This window comes from Passer montanus, unplaced genomic scaffold (genome assembly GCF_014805655.1).
Source record: "Passer montanus isolate IOZ18808 unplaced genomic scaffold, ASM1480565v1 scaffold8, whole genome shotgun sequence".
Taxonomy (NCBI): Eukaryota; Metazoa; Chordata; class Aves; order Passeriformes; family Passeridae; genus Passer; species Passer montanus.
Window position 1 is genome coordinate 15,138,334 of NW_024373256.1, and position 14,700 is coordinate 15,153,033.

The window sequence follows — 14,700 nt, forward strand, 5'->3', positions numbered from 1 at the left end:
CTGAATCGTGATGAGATTTTTCTGCTGAGTGTTCAGCTGTAGGAGCTGGATGTGGGGGATATAAAAGGAAAATCAGAGTTTTAAAAATAAAAGAAAATCAGGCTCTTATCTGAGCTCCCTGGCTGTGGTTCAGGCAGAAATAAACAACATGGATTTTGTTGAGTGAGGGACCCAAAAACCAGCAAAAAGCACTTTTAAGCTCTCTTTATCCGTCAGAAAGAAATCTTCACTGCCCTCCTTTCCTCTGCCAGCTCTTGGCTGCCACCTGTGAGTCACACAGGCACAATGTACCAGTGATTTTCCCTGCTGCTCTCCAAGCACCGGATACCAAACCCCATTTGCTGGGAAAAAACTTGCATCTTGTAATTAGGCCTTGTAGTTACTCCCTGTGCTGGAGTAGAGGACTTTGCCAGTCCAAGTTCTTGGAGCTTGTCCTTGAAGCAGTGTCCGTGTTCCCTGGGTGGAATCCAATCAGTCCCGTGCGCTCTGGGGAACCTCCTCTGCCAAAGGGGTGTTGGTTTGGGTTTGCAGAGGTGTGTGAGTTAAAGGCAGCTGTTCCAAATGTGCTCCACATCACAGAACCCTAAATGTCCTGAGTGGGAAGGGACCCACAAGGATTTTGAGTCCAACTCTTGGCCCTGCACAGACACCCCAACAATCCCACCTTGTGCCTGGGAGCGTTGTCCGAATGCTCCTTGAGCTCTGGGAGCATTGGTGTCCTCTTCCATTATTAAATGGTTCTAAGTTCAGGTTGAAGTGGACAGAGGAGGCTCAGGGTGGGCCCCCACCCTGCCAGCCTGATTGCTGGGCACCCCAGGGTGCAGTTCTGTCAGCACCCAGGCCTCTTGGGTGTTCATTCCAGGACTTCTTCCCAAGGGGAATTGAGCTCTGCAAACAAAACACTGAGCAAAGAGCGAACGAGTCACCCCTGGCCAGGGGGACCAGCTGCTGGCATGGCCTTGCTGCTCCTGCCTCTCCAGCCCCAGGATGGCTGGGGGGGTGGCTGTGAGGGGCTGTCCCACCTCCTGCCCGGGGGTGACGTGTCCCTCCCTCTCTCTGCAGGCCCAGAGGAAGCAGCTGTGGGTGGCCCTCATTGAGAAGGCGCTGGCCAAGCTGCACGGTTCGTACTTCGCCCTGCAGGCCGGGCGTGCCATCGAGGGCCTGGCCACGCTCACGGGGGCACCCTGCGAGAGCCTCATGCTGCAGGTCAGCTCCACCAACCCTCGCGAGGAGCCCATTGACACTGACCTCATCTGGGCCAAAATGCTGAGTTCTAAGGAGGCTGGGTAAGATGAGGCAGGAGCAGGGGGGTGAGTGGGAACATTCTTGTCTTTAGAGGCTCAGGAGAGGGGTTACTGCACTAGCTGGGGTGGAGTCCACCACCCTTGCTGCTCATCTGGAGCATTGGTGGAGCTCACACTCAAAGCTCTAAGAAATTATTTCTCCTGTGAGTGATTCTCATATGAAATTAAGAGCCTGGTGAACTTCCTCTGCAGTCACTGCTGTCTTTCAGGAGTTAGGAAGTGGCACTGAGCCCACTTGCTTTGCTTTGAGCTTCTCTGTTGTGTGGATGCTTGACCCTGCCCATGTCTCTCACCTATATGTGACATCTTTGCTAGTGACACCTGGCTAGCACTGGTCTAGACGGGGCACAGCCAAAGTAGAGACCTGCTCATCACTTGGGCAGGAGGGCAGCTGGGGTGGCTGAAGGCTGGGGTATGGGGCCACATGGATGGATAGCTTCCAGCACATGGTGTCTCCTAAACCTGACTGCTGCAGACCTCCTGCCCCAAACAGTGTCCTCACCTCTGCCAACTTGTCTAGCTGATGGACTACCTGATTTTCTCCATGGCTTTCTGCCAGCCAGCAGAAGTGGGCAGGACCCTGGGGCCTGGTAGAAATTGGGGGAGGTTTGGGGCAAAGCTCCCCAGTGCAGAGCAACTCTCCTTGGAGCCTGGGCTCAGCGTGCACGTGGGCAAGGGGAGGGAGTTCTGGCAGGCGGGGCTGGGCACTGCCTGGGGAGTGTTGTTGCAGAGAGGGAGCATCCAGGAGCCTCCTGGGAGGAAGCTGTCCCATGCCTTGAGTGCCAGGGATGAGCTTCCCCCAGGCCAGGCTGGCAGGACCCCGAGGTTTGCTGTCCCCGTGCAGGTTCCTCATGGGCGCGTCCTGCGGCGGAGGCAACATGAAGGTGGATGACGTGGCCTACGAGAGCATGGGGCTCCGACCCCGGCACGCCTATTCCATCCTGGACGTGCGGGATGTCCAGGGCTTCAGGTGAGCTCGGGCTGGAGCCTGCCATGCTGCTGCAGCTGCCCCTGCCAGCAGACCCAGCAGAAAACCTGGGGACAAATAACTGAGGGCACAGTGAACAGGACCCTGGGGACTCTTTGGTGTCCCATCCTCATGGCCAGCAAGGATGACACCATCCTAGGGTGTCACATAAATGCTGTTATCATATGAGCTGTCCTTGCCTGGTGCTGGCTCCATGTCCAGGGGTGGAATGTTTGACCTGGTCTCACAAGACACAGAGGACTGAGTTGAGTTCTCACTTTGGTGAGGTGCTCAGAGCATGTTGCTCATCTTGGAATGGAGGTGGGATAAAAATGGGTGCCACCCTGACAGCTGGGCTGCTATAGAAAGCTGTATTTTCAGTCATGTCACTCTCAGCAGCCTCTCGCCTGCTGAGCCCCTTTGGGCAGGGAAGGGCAGAGGGAGCAGCAGCAGGAACAGAGCTGCAGAACAGGGACATCTGGGGCCACGGTGTGGGTGACACATTAGTTCTGGGATGGTTTGAGAACTTTGGAAGGCAGGAGTCTGGGTGTCCTTTGTCGGGGGCAGGCTGGGCTCCCCTCCCTTGTGGGTCTCTGACACTTTTCCCCTTCCCCAGGTTACTGCGTCTCCGGAATCCCTGGGGCCGCTTCTCCTGGAACGGCAGCTGGTCAGACGAGTGGCCGCACTGGCCGCTGCCCCTGCGCCACGAGCTGATGCCCCATGGCAGCAGTGAGGGCGTCTTCTGGATGGAGTACAGCGACTTCATCAAGTATGGCACTGCCAGAGCAGAGCTGTGGGGCGGGGAACGGGGCAGGGATGGAAAATGGGACATGGGGTCACGATGGGGCAGGCGGGACCGGTCATCCCTAGGGAATGTGGGTGTCCTGCAGAGTGCTCCAGTGGGACTGAGCCCAGCTTCCCTGTAGGTATTTTGACTCCGTGGATATCTGCAAGCTCCACTCGGACTGGCACGAGGTGCGTGTGCAGGGCATGTTCCCCAACAAGGCCAACGGGCCGGTGACAGTGACGTCGCTGACGGTGTTGGAGCGCGCAGCTCTGGAGTTTGCCCTCTTCCAGGAGGGCAGCAGGTGAGCTGGGCAGGGCAGCAAAACTGGGTGGGGGGGCTCAGCCTGGAGAAAAGAAGGCTTGGGGGGACCCTCTGGCTCTGCACAACTCCTGACAGGAGGGTGCAGGCACGTGGGGGTCAGGTTCTGCTTTCAGACAGGACAAGGGTAAACTGCCTCAGGTAGCTTGGATATTGGGGAAAATTTCTTCACTGAAAGGGTGGTCAGGCCCTGGCACAGCTGCCCAGGGCAGTGATGGAGTCCCCATCCCTGGAAGGATGTGGCACTTGGGGACATGGGTTAGTGGTCACCTTGGCAGTGCTGGGTTAATGGTTGGTTAATGGTCTTGATGATCTTAGAGGACTTTCCCAACATTAATGATTCCACAATTCTGTGGTTCTGTGGGCCCAGAAGAAATCCAGACACATTGGCATCTCACCACATGGCATCCCCGGGGTCACAGAGCTCAGGCATGGGCCCCCATCACCATCTCTCCAAATCTTGGGAACTGCTCATGTTTGGCTGGAACCCAGCTCCTGAACACAGGGCTGGTTCCTGGGGCAGTGGGGTAGCTCCTCCCTGGATCTGCTGCCTGTGTCCTGGGTGACATGTGACCCTTCCTTCCTGGCACAGGAGGTCAGACACGGTGGACAGCCACTTGCTGGACTTGTGCATCATGGTTTTCCGGGCCACCTTCACCAGTGGGAACAAGCTGAGTCTGGGCCGGCTGATGGCCCACAGCAAACGAGCCGTCAAGAAGTTCGTCAACTGCGACGTGATGCTGGAGCCGGGCGAATACGCCGTGGTGTGCTGTGCCTTCAACCACTGGAGCACTGCCCTGGCCAGCCCTGCTGCCCAGGGTGAGGGGATGGAGGGGCCTTGGGGGAGGGAGAGGTGCCAAAGCCCTCAGTCCTCCTCACGGGAACCTTCTTGAGGGTGGAGGTTGCCTGTTGCATGTTGCACATGCATCAACCCTGGAGCACCACGCTCCTGGGGATTGTGGGCTTGGTGACAATTCCCTGATCCTCGTTCCTCTGGGTGTCTCTGCAGCTTCCAGTCCCACCAGCAGCCGACCAGCCACTGATTATTCCAGCTACATCCTGGCGATCTACAGCTCCCGCCTGGTGATGGTGGAGCAGGTGGAGGCACAGCCCACCACGCTGGCAGATGCCATCATCCTGCTGACTGAGAACAAGGGCGAGCGCCACGAGGTGGGTGGGGGGCACAGCGTGGGGGCTGCAGTGGGGAGGGGGGTGATGCTGCCAGAGGGAGCCTGGACCTGTGGGGTCCTCGGGCAGGGCTTGGGCAGGGCTGTGCCAACTCTGGCTGCCACCCCTGGATGCTCACCCCCTTTGCTCCCTGGGGCAGCATGGGCTGCCCTTGGCTAGAGTGGAAGATGCCAGTGCAGGGGTTTTGATTTGGGGATGGGGGTGCCCAGAGGATTGACCACCTTCCCTGCTGTCTGCCCCAGGGCCGTGAGGGGATGACCTGCTACTACCTGACCCACGGCTGGGCAGGGCTCATCGTGGTGGTGGAGAACCGGCACCCCAAGTCCTACCTGCACGTGCAGTGTGACTGCACCGACAGCTTCAACGTGGTGTCCACGCGCGGCAGCCTCAAGACACAGGACAGCGTCCCCCCCCTGCACAGGTCTGGGGTAGGCTGGGGTGGGTCACGGGGGCTGCCATGGGGCTGGGAGAAAGGCAGAGCCAGGGCTGGTAGGGAGGCATGGGCAGGGTGGGATTGCCAGGACAGAGGTGAGATTGTTAGGACAGAAGTGGGATTCTCAGGACAGGGTGGGATTGCTAGGACAGAGGTGGGATTCCTGTGGCAGAGATAGGATTGCTGGGGCAGAGATGGGATTGTCAGGACAGAAGTGGGATTGTCAGGACAGGGTGGAATTGCTAGGACAGAGGTGGGATTGCCACAGCAGAGGCAGGATTGCTGGGGCAAAGGTGGAATTTCCAGGGCAGAGATGGGATTTCCAGGACAGAGGTGGGATTCCTGGGTCAGAGGTGGGATTGCAGGGGTGGAGGCTGCTGCCCTGAGCCCGTGGCTCTCTCCACAGGCAGGTGTTGGTGATCCTGTCCCAGCTGGAGGGTAATGCTGGCTTCTCCATCACGCACCGCCTGGCGCACCGCAAAGCCACCCAGGCCTTCCTCAACGACTGGATGCTGACCAAGGGCACCCACAACCCGCTGCTCACGCCCGAGGTCGCTGGGCTGCACGGCCCCCGGCCCCTATGACGAAGAGCCTCCCCCTCCCCGCCCCACTGCCCCGTTCCTGTCACCGAGCCTCTGGCCCGGGGTGCCACCAGCGCTGAGCTGTGGGGCAGAGCTGCAGTGGCACCCCCAGCACTTTGCCCCACGCCGCGGGGCCGGGGCGAGTTCTCAGGGCCAGCACCAGCCCTGCCCTGGCACTTTACGAGGAGCGGCCGGGGGCACGGGGCCATCTCAGGATCCCACCTGCCCCTTCCTGCGCTGGGCCCGGTGCCCTCTGCCCGCCCCGAGGACTGCGGGAGAGGGAGGGGCTGGAGGCTGCTGTCAAGACCCTTCCCAGGCACCACGCTCAGGACTCTGCCCCTTCCCGTGGCACCAGGGCACTGGTGCTGCAAAAAGAAGAATATACCTCTGATGTCTGTCCGTCTGTGTGACCCTCCGTCTGTCCCTGGGCCCTTCCCTCTGTCTTGTTGCCTCCTTTGTCTGCTGCCAGGACCAGCGTGGTGCTGAGGCTGGGCTGGGGGTACCAGGGTCATGGTGCCACCCATGCCAGGGACCCCCCACCCATCCCGGGTGCTGGGTCTGGTGGGGAGAGGGCACAGGTTTGTTGCAGAAAGCTGCTGCTGAGGGGGTTGTGCTGTAATTGGGGTGAAACCCAGAGGTTTCACCACCTCCTGCTGGGCTCCGGGTGGGGAGCAGGGTCTCGGGGTGCTGCGGGGGGGGCTGCAGCCCAGGGCCCCTCTCCTGTCACACAAGTGTTACTATGCAAAGGCGGCCGGTGGGAGCAGTGCATGGAGAGAAGCCATGGCCCGAGCTGGGCTCAGCCCCCTGGCACTGCCCTGTGGGCCCCCCTGTGCCCCATGGAGGGAGGCTGGGCAGCAGGTACCAACCGGGGTCAGGGAGCAGTTCCTGAATTACCACGAGTCCATGTGCTGGGGAAGGGGTGGTTTTGGGGGGAGGCAGAGAGCCCCCTCCTCCAGAGCCCGAGTGCTGTGGGAGGCAGTGAGCACAAGGCACAGGCTGCACCTCGGCGTGTGCTGGCCCTGTGGGTGCTCCAAGGTGGGGGCTGATCCTGGGGGGAGCTGCACCCACGATTTCAGGGCTTTGTGGCTCTCTGACTGGGTGTGTGTGTGTGTGTGTGTGTGTGTGTGTGTGTGTGTGTGTGGTTTGGGGGTTCCCCTGTGTACCGTCTCCTTCCTGAGCTGTGTGGACTTTACAGCTGAGGGGGGGCGATGGGCAATGCTGGGCCCTGTTCTGGCAGGGACTGTGCTGGGGGATCCTGCACCCCAAACCCTGCACCCCAAACCCTGCACCAGCAACTGGGCTGGGAGGGGGTGAGGGGGCTCTGCCCGACCTGTCCCTCTGCGTCCCCTGGGGATTGGGGGTGGCAGGGGGGGTGGGCTGCCCGGGCACCCTCCCAGCCCCCAGCTGGGGCTGCTGAGCCAAGCTCTGTCCGTATTTCTGTTTGTTGATCTGTTTTCTCTCTTTCCAGCTCCTTCCTCCTTGGGATGAATTGTCCTTCACTTTTTTTTCTCCTCTCTCTTTCTGTCTTTCTGAGCTGTGAATATTTTTAACCCTGTAAATACTGTCCAGCTCTTCAGAATCATAGGATATTTTATCAATTGTAAATCAGATCAGTAATCCCTGTATGATATGAATTATCCATGGGTGGTTTTCAAACTCAGGTTCTGACGGACCAAATAAAGTCTTGTTTTTTACTGAAGCTGCCTGCTTTTGCTGTGGAAGAGACAAAAGGGATGAGTGGGCTGGTTTGGGGGTCAAAGCAGTGAGTCTTGAAGGCATTTCCGTGGAGCAGTGGCACTCGCTGCTGCGGGGAGAGCTGAGCACCAATAAAAGGGGAATTCGAACGTTTCCCGCACTTGGGGGTGCGGGAGCGTAGAGAGGGGCGGGAATAAAGCAAAACAGAAGCAAAATCCAGAAATTCCCATAAAACGAACGGTGTTGTCTCGCAGGGCCGAGCAGGGCTGTGCCGTGGCCGGGAGAGGGCACCCACCACCCGCCTGGATGCTCTCCCGCTCGTGCCTCAGTTTCCCCCCCGCTGCCTGCCCGGCGCCGTGCCCAGGCCGGGGTGCAGGGGCAGCTCCCTCCTGCAGCAGCCAGGGCAGCAGCCCCGCTCCCTGCCGTGCCGTGTCCGGCGGCGGGGCCGCCTGGCGCGGGGAGAACTTTCCGGCTGAGCGGAGGCGGCCGGCTGCCAGCCCGCTCTCGCCCGGGGTGGGCACCTTGAGACCAGTGGGGAGAGACAGAAGGAGAGGATTTCGCTCTTTCTTACAGCAACTTGTAATAGATTTTTCCGGGCGAAACATCTTTGCATTCAGGAGGCCCTGTCACAAGCCATCAGCCTCAGCCAGGGAGAAACAGATGGAGAGTTAATTTTGGGGGGGAGGGCGCTGCCACGCTCCCTCCTCTCCCTCAGTCTGTTCGGGGAGAGGACCGGCTTTAACCCTCGCGGCCGTGCAGCCCCCGGGGGCGGTGGGGCCAGCACGGGTCCCCCCGCCCGCTCTGTGCTGCTCGGTGCCAAGGACACGCCGGGACATCGCCGCGCACTGACCCGGAGGTGGCTCTTGTCATGATGGCCAGCCCAGGTGGGCGATCGTGTCCTGCCTTCCCACGGCCACGGCTCTGCCCTGGCGAGCCCCGCGCCTGCCAGCGCTCCGGGAGCAAATCCGGCCATGGCAGAGGTTGGCACGGCAGTGCCAGGTGCAGCCGGGGACACTCGGGTGGGCCGGTGGTGGAGGGGACACCATCTCCCAGGAGAAGGCACATGTGTGGCAGTGAGGGCAATGATTCTGTCTGGACATTTTGGGAGCCCTCAGAACACCCCCAACATCACAGACCGGGCTGAGAGCTGCGGTGTAGCCATGGAAGGGGGGGAGGTGAAATCAAACCCTAATTGTGCCCGGTTCCCAAGGGCTGAAGCAGCATTAACTGCTTTATAATTACAAATAATTGTGTGGCAAAAGATAAAATTGTGTTTGACACATCAGCTCTGGAGGAGGGTGTTGCTTCATCAGGAAATTTGTCATCCCTTGGCTCTGTCAGTCTTAAGCCTGAGGTCTGAAGGGGGAGATGGGGATGGGCAAAGGGAGCAGCGGATGGAAGGATGGATGGAAGGGAAGGATGGACAGCAGGACACTGTGGGGGGGGTGGAGGAGGAGTGCTGTGGTACCGAGCCGTGTGAAGAGCAGAGGCACAGGTGTGACAGCTGAGGCAGGGAGCAGGCAGGGGCTGTCCCACTGCCCTGGCACGGCTGTGATCCAAGGGGCTCCGACTGCAAAAATGGCAGCACAAGTCACCCCAGGGGTGTCCCCGCACCAGCTCATTTGGTGGGACAGCGTGAGCAGGGCAGGCTGCCGGGCCGTGTGAGCCCACCCCACTGCCGCTGCCGTCCCGCGGGTCCCCCCGACCCTCAGGGCTGGTGCTGCTCCTCCCTGGGCACACACGAGGATGCTCGGGCAGATGAAGGCAAAGGGTGGGCAGGCCCTGGCACAGGGTGCCCAGAGCAGCTGTGGCTGCCCCTGGATCCCTGGCAGTGCCCAAGGCCAGGCTGGGCAGGGCTTGGAGCAGCCTGGGACAGTGGAAGGTGTCCCTGACCGCGGCAGGGGGTGGAACGGGTTGGGCTTTAATGTCCCTTCCATGCCAAACCAGACTGGGATTGTCTGGGGCGGTCGCTGTCTCATCAGCACGGTCAGCATCCCCGGACCTGCTGATCCCGGGAATCCCCCGGAGGCAGAGCCGGGAGCGGGGTCCCGGCGGCGGCACCGGCCGGGCTCGGGCCCCGCTCGGGAGGGGCCGTGTCAGGGAGCGAGGGCTCCAGCGCTCTCTGTGATTCACTCTGACTATAATGGGAGCTGCTGGTGAATATTTTATGGCTCCCACAGGGCAGATAGAACATATTGTGCATTTTACGCCACAAATCTCCGCCTGGAGACAGAGGGAAGCTTAAAAAAGAGCAGCACCAGCACTGCGCTGGGTTGAGGGGGGCAGAGCTGCAGCGCCGGTGCCAGTGTGAGCATGGCAGGGATGCTGTCGCCCACCTCCGTCACCGTCCCGGGGTGCCGATGGGTGCCCTGCGCCCAGCACGGGCCGGGCACGGGCGCTGCTCGGCGGCCGCAGGGCCGGGCTGCGGTGGGCGGCTGCGGCTCCGCGGCCGCTGCCCCGGGCCAGGCCTGGCAGCTCTGCGGCTCTGCGGCGCAGGCGAAGTGCTTTGCCCGGGGCTGAGCCCCGCAGGAGGGTCCCTGCCTGCGCCCCGGCCTGCCTTCCCCTTCGTCAATAATGCAGCCGCTGCCCCGGGCGCCCGCCGGCGCTGCCCGCAATAATGGATCGGGATGGAGCGGCCCCCTCCTCACCCTCCGCTCGCCCCGCGCTCTGCCAGGAGCTGCCGAGCCACGAGGAGCGCTCACCCTCCCCGGCCCCAGCCGCTGCTGCTGCTGCTCGGCCGGCAGGCCCGGGGCTCGCTGCGGGCAGCCCCGGCCCCAGCCTGGCGCCCCCGGGGAGCGGGAGCCGCGGGAAGGACACGGGCACGGCCACCGCCGGCACCGTGCGCCAGCAGGGGGGCTCGGGCTGGACCCCGGCCTTGCTGAAGGGCCGTGCGTGCGTGGGTGAGCTCTGGGTGCCAGGGTGCTCATCCTGCTTCACTCGAGCCTGCTCCATGCCCGGCAGGGAAACATCACGGGTCCTGCAGCTGCCTGCACCCACCCGCGCTGGGCTCGGACCACGGCAGCAGCTGGAAAGAGGAGGAGGAGGAGGAGGAGGAGGAGGAGGAGGAGGATGATACAGGCTCCAGTGGGTCAGGGCTAGCCCACGTGTGCCGCTGTAGGTGGTGAGCGGCGCTTTGTCCTCCCACCCCGGAGACCCCCAGCTCCCCCCAGCCACCAGCCAGTGGGTTGGCGACCTGATGCTTGGGGTCAGCTTCTTCCCCCTTCAGATGAGGGAGAAAGCCCCCGAGATCTGGGTCAGGCCCAGGGTACCTAGAGAGCAGTCCCCAGTGCCCCGACACGGCCGTGCAGGTTGGGAGGGCACAAGCACAAGCCAGAGGGGACCAGCCTGTGCCTCAGTGGCACCAGGGACCCGCCACCTCCCCCGATGGGTGAGCAGAGCCCTCCAACATCCCCCCACTTGGGAATGGGGGTACGGCAGAGCTGCGGAGGGCGGGGCGGAGCTGCTCTGGGGGGCTCACCGGGGGCCACGGTGGCACACGGCTGGGTGGCTTCACAGCAGGGCTGCCATGGCATCCTCGGGTGCCACGCTGTGCCTCGGCTGGGCTCCACCAGGGACGAGGCTCAGGGGGTTACCCAGACAGACAGGAGGAAGGAGAAGACTTTGCCGGGATGAAGAGGAAGACCCCATCCCAGGACGGCTCCTCTCCTCCTCCTCCTCCTCCTCCTCGCGGGCTCCATCCGAGGGCAGGGTCCGGGCCGGCGCAGCTGGGGCCGGGCTGTCACGGGCTGGGCTATCGAATCTGAAAGCAATTAAAGCCATCACCAGCGCTCGCTCGGGGCTGGCTCCAGGCTGCAGGGAACCTGCCACAACAGATCATGTGCTCGGTGCTGCTGGCCCGAGGACCTGCTCCCACCCGCGCCCCGGCACGCTCCGGTGCCAGCCCCGCGCGGGGGGGACGGGCCCGGCCGGGCGTGGGGCCACCGCGAGGGGCCGCGAGGTGGCCCCGGCAGCCGCCTCGCTGCCGCCTCCTCTCCGTGGGGTTCTGCTGCCCGGGGGCTCGGCACGGGGGCTCGGCCACCAGCTCCGGCCACGGCCGCTCCTGGTGGCGAGGAGCTGGCGGTGCTGCCGTGCCCCGGGCGCTCCCGGGGGTCCCGGGCAGGGTTTGCACCCCGCTGCTCTCCCGTGGGCACAGGGGCGGGGTGGGCACGGCTGGCAGCTGCCCGCGCCCGTGGATTTTCCATGCAGAGTGGCCGCAGCTCGTGATCCATGGCTTGTCCCACACGGTGACCATGGGGACAGCCCCAGCAGGTCGCATCCCGGGTGGGGGACAAAAAGCAGCAGATCCTGATCTCGGCAGCTGCTGGGAGCAGGGTGGGTGGCAGAAGGGTGCTGTGGAGGGACAGCACCCCTCTGTCGTGGGGTGAGGAGGGGGCTCTCACCAAGCCCCTTCCACCCCGTCATTCCCTTTCCCTTTTCCCGATGGGGAACGGTGCCAGGATCGCCTGCCCTCCCCTCCACGCCCCGCCACGATTTTGGGGAATCTGCGGCCGGCTGCCCCCCTGCCACGGCTCAGGGCCTGATCCAGCCTTCCAGAGCATCTCCCGGGGCCAAACCCACCGCGGTGCTCCCGGCGGGGCGCGGCGGGCGGGGGTCCCCCCTCCTCGGGCACCGCACAGTTAAGCAGAAGTTTGCTGGTACGGAAGTTGCACATTGTCTTGAGGCACATTTTCTGTTTTTTCACTTGTGAAATATTTCTGTCAGAACCAGTTAATGTACAAATTAGCAGCGGTGGTCTCTCTTACGTCTTCTGACTCACTAATTTGACAGGGGGTGTTTCGGTGGCGGAGCTCGCTCTTGACAGGCAAACGGGAGGTCAGGGACCCGCAGGGGGAGGAGGCACCGAGCCGCAGCTTCCCGGGGGTCTTCTCCTTCCCAGCCCACCCCACCGCTCCCGTTCATTCAGCCCTGGCTGGAGCAGTTAAGCTCGGGTTTGGTGGTTTTTCCCCTCAAACAAAATTTTCCCCAAGAAAGGTCTCTTGGGGTAGATGGGGAGTCCAGGGGTGGGGGTTATGTTTTCGGTGTCCTACAAGCAAAACCAAGGGATCCAGCACGAGGAGGAGCATAGGAAATGGTTCCCTGCACCACGGTTGCATCCTTCACCTCCTCCAGCCTGGGAATTCAGCTCTGCTTTTCAGGACAACCCCCATCCCCTCAAGAGCCCCCATCCTCCCCCTGCCACTAGAGAGAAACTAGCTGATGTTCCTCTTCCCTGTGCACATCGCAATCCCTCCAGCCCGGGCTATGAGGAGCCGAGGGGCTGCACAGCCCCCCGCTCCTTCTCCATCTGGGTCCCAGGGACGCTGGTCGGAGCGGGGCCCGGCGCTGCCGGAGGGGCTGTGGGGGAGCACCCAGAGCCGGGGGCGGCCCCGGCGCTGAGCGATGCTCTGAGCGTGGCGTGCGAGCTGTCCCCGGGCCAGCGGCTGCTGCGACAGACGGGCCCCGCGCCCGCAGCCCAGCGCGGAGAACCAGCGGCCTCTGCCCGTGCCACCCCCTCTGGCACGCAGGCACTGCAGCCAGCTGGGCCAGGAGGGAGCTGGATGGAGATGGGCACCTCCTGGAGCCGGGGAAGGAGCTGCACCAGCCCTGCTGTCCCAGCCCTGCTGTCCCAGCCCTGCTGTCCCCAGCCCTGCTGTCCCCAGCTCTGCTGTCCCCAGCCCTGCTGTCCCATCCCTGCTCTCCCATCCCTGCTGTCCCAGCCCTGCTGTCCCAGCCCTGCTGTCCCATCCCTGCTCTCCCATCCCTGCTGTCCCCAGCCCTGCTATCCCAACCCTGCTGTCCCCAGACCTGCTATCCCAGCCCTGCTGTCCCAGCCCTGCGGCTGCCAGGGGCTGGAAATGAGCTCGGGGAGGTGACCCCGGCTGTGGGAAGGGCACAATCCCTGCTGTCCCACCCCTGCTCTCCCATCCCTGCTGTCCCCAGCCCTGCTGTCCCAGCCCTGCTGCTGCCAGGGGCTGGAAATGAGCTCGGGGAGGTGACCCCGGCTGTGGGAAGGGCACATGGGTGCAGCCCTCTTCTCCTCATATCATCTCTTTCTACTGGTGTTTGCTGAGGTCTCCTGCTCATGGAGTTTACACCTAAAGAAACAACTTCCCCTGGATGCTGCTGTTGCATCCTGTGACCAGCAGACCCCTGTGTCAAGAGACCCCTGCAAAATCCGCCCCCCCTTGGGGTCAAGCAGGGTGCCTGCGTGACCAGATTTGGTATTTTATCTTGAAGAGTTCTGAGCTGAGGTCTCAAACCAGCCTGACCATGGTCTCCACCTCCCACAAGGCTCAGCTCTGTTTTCAGAGATTCTGCACCCAAACCAGACCCCGGAGATGTTTCCCTGTACCAGTGAGACACCAGCAATAGTGAGAAAACTGGTTTTATATCCCAGTGCATAGAAGCAGTGTCTCAGTCCAGCCTCTTCCAGGAGCCCCTAGGCAGCAGCAGATCTGGAAAGGAACTGGAAACTCCCACTTCCCCTTTCTCAATGAAGAATGGAAGATTGTTTTCCAGGGCTGAATCCATGCCCAGCTGGCAGATGAACCAGTCTGTGGTGGTGCTGGCAAGGATGCTCAGGTGGTTCCTACACAGCCCTGTGCCACAACATGGAGGGGCCCATGACCCTTGAAGGAGCTCAGCTCCAGCACCGGACCCTCCTTGTCACTACAAGGCCAATATCAGCAGCATCCACCCCCCCAACACCTATTGGCAGCTCCATGGAGACATCCCACTTCTTCCCACACCCGAGAAATCCCCATTGGCCATGAGCTGGCATGGAAATCACCATGCTTCCAACCAGGACAGCTGCCTGCTTCTCCTACAGCTTCCTGGCTCACTTTTGGCATGAGGATTTGGACAGAGGACTGGCTGGGAGAGAGCTTTGGAATGAGGCAGCAGCTCTCCCTCTCAGCCAGATCCTGGCCACCTTGGGGCCACCTGAGAGGCCACATCATGCCAGGGGCTCAGTGCAGTGGAGACTCTCTGAGAGCAGGGTTGGGTTGCATAGTAGAGAAAAATTCATCCCTGTGAGGGTGGGCAGGCCCTGGCCCAGGGTGCCCAGAGCAGCTGTGGCTGCCCCTGGATCCCTGGCAGTGCCCAAGGCCAGGCTGGGCAGGGCTTGGAGCAGCCTGGGACAGTGGGAGGTGTCCCTGGACACGGCAGGGGGTGAAACAAGATCTTTGAGGTCCTTTTCAGCCCAAACCATTCCAAAACCCTAGAAATGGCTGCCTACAGCACCCACAGTGGCTCGGGGAGGGCTCTGCACAGAACTTGTGGTGGCTTTTAGGGGCTGCCTGGGAGCTCCAGTGGGGAATAGCCCACCTTCAGGAAAGCCTGGTGAGGCTGGAAAGCAGAGACAGCCAGAGTTGATGGATAACCCAGGGCTGCTGCAGAGGCTTCCCCAAACCCAGCCCCTGCCAGGA

General features: G+C 62.1%; 1 protein-coding gene across 6 annotated transcripts in view; it reads left to right on the forward strand.

Annotated features, from left to right (window-relative positions):
- Positions 1 to 7,277, forward strand: part of CAPN15 (calpain 15) — a 51,456-nt gene extending 44,179 nt beyond the window's left edge. For 5 of the 6 annotated variants that reach the window (XM_039732229.1, XM_039732227.1, XM_039732233.1 and 2 more), the window contains 8 exons: positions 1,063 to 1,286; positions 2,149 to 2,274; positions 2,888 to 3,040; positions 3,198 to 3,359; positions 3,969 to 4,195; positions 4,386 to 4,546; positions 4,807 to 4,985; positions 5,404 to 7,277. In XM_039732229.1, coding sequence (XP_039588163.1) covers positions 1,063 to 1,286; positions 2,149 to 2,274; positions 2,888 to 3,040; positions 3,198 to 3,359; positions 3,969 to 4,195; positions 4,386 to 4,546; positions 4,807 to 4,985; positions 5,404 to 5,581 — 1,410 coding nt within the window. In that variant the 3' untranslated portion in view covers positions 5,582 to 7,277. Of the gene's footprint in view, positions 1 to 1,062; positions 1,287 to 2,148; positions 2,275 to 2,887; positions 3,041 to 3,197; positions 3,360 to 3,968; positions 4,196 to 4,385; positions 4,547 to 4,806; positions 4,993 to 5,403 lie in introns of all 6 variants that reach the window. The other variant, XM_039732230.1, reaches the window with a different exon arrangement.
- Positions 7,278 to 14,700: the final 7,423 nt, after the last annotated feature.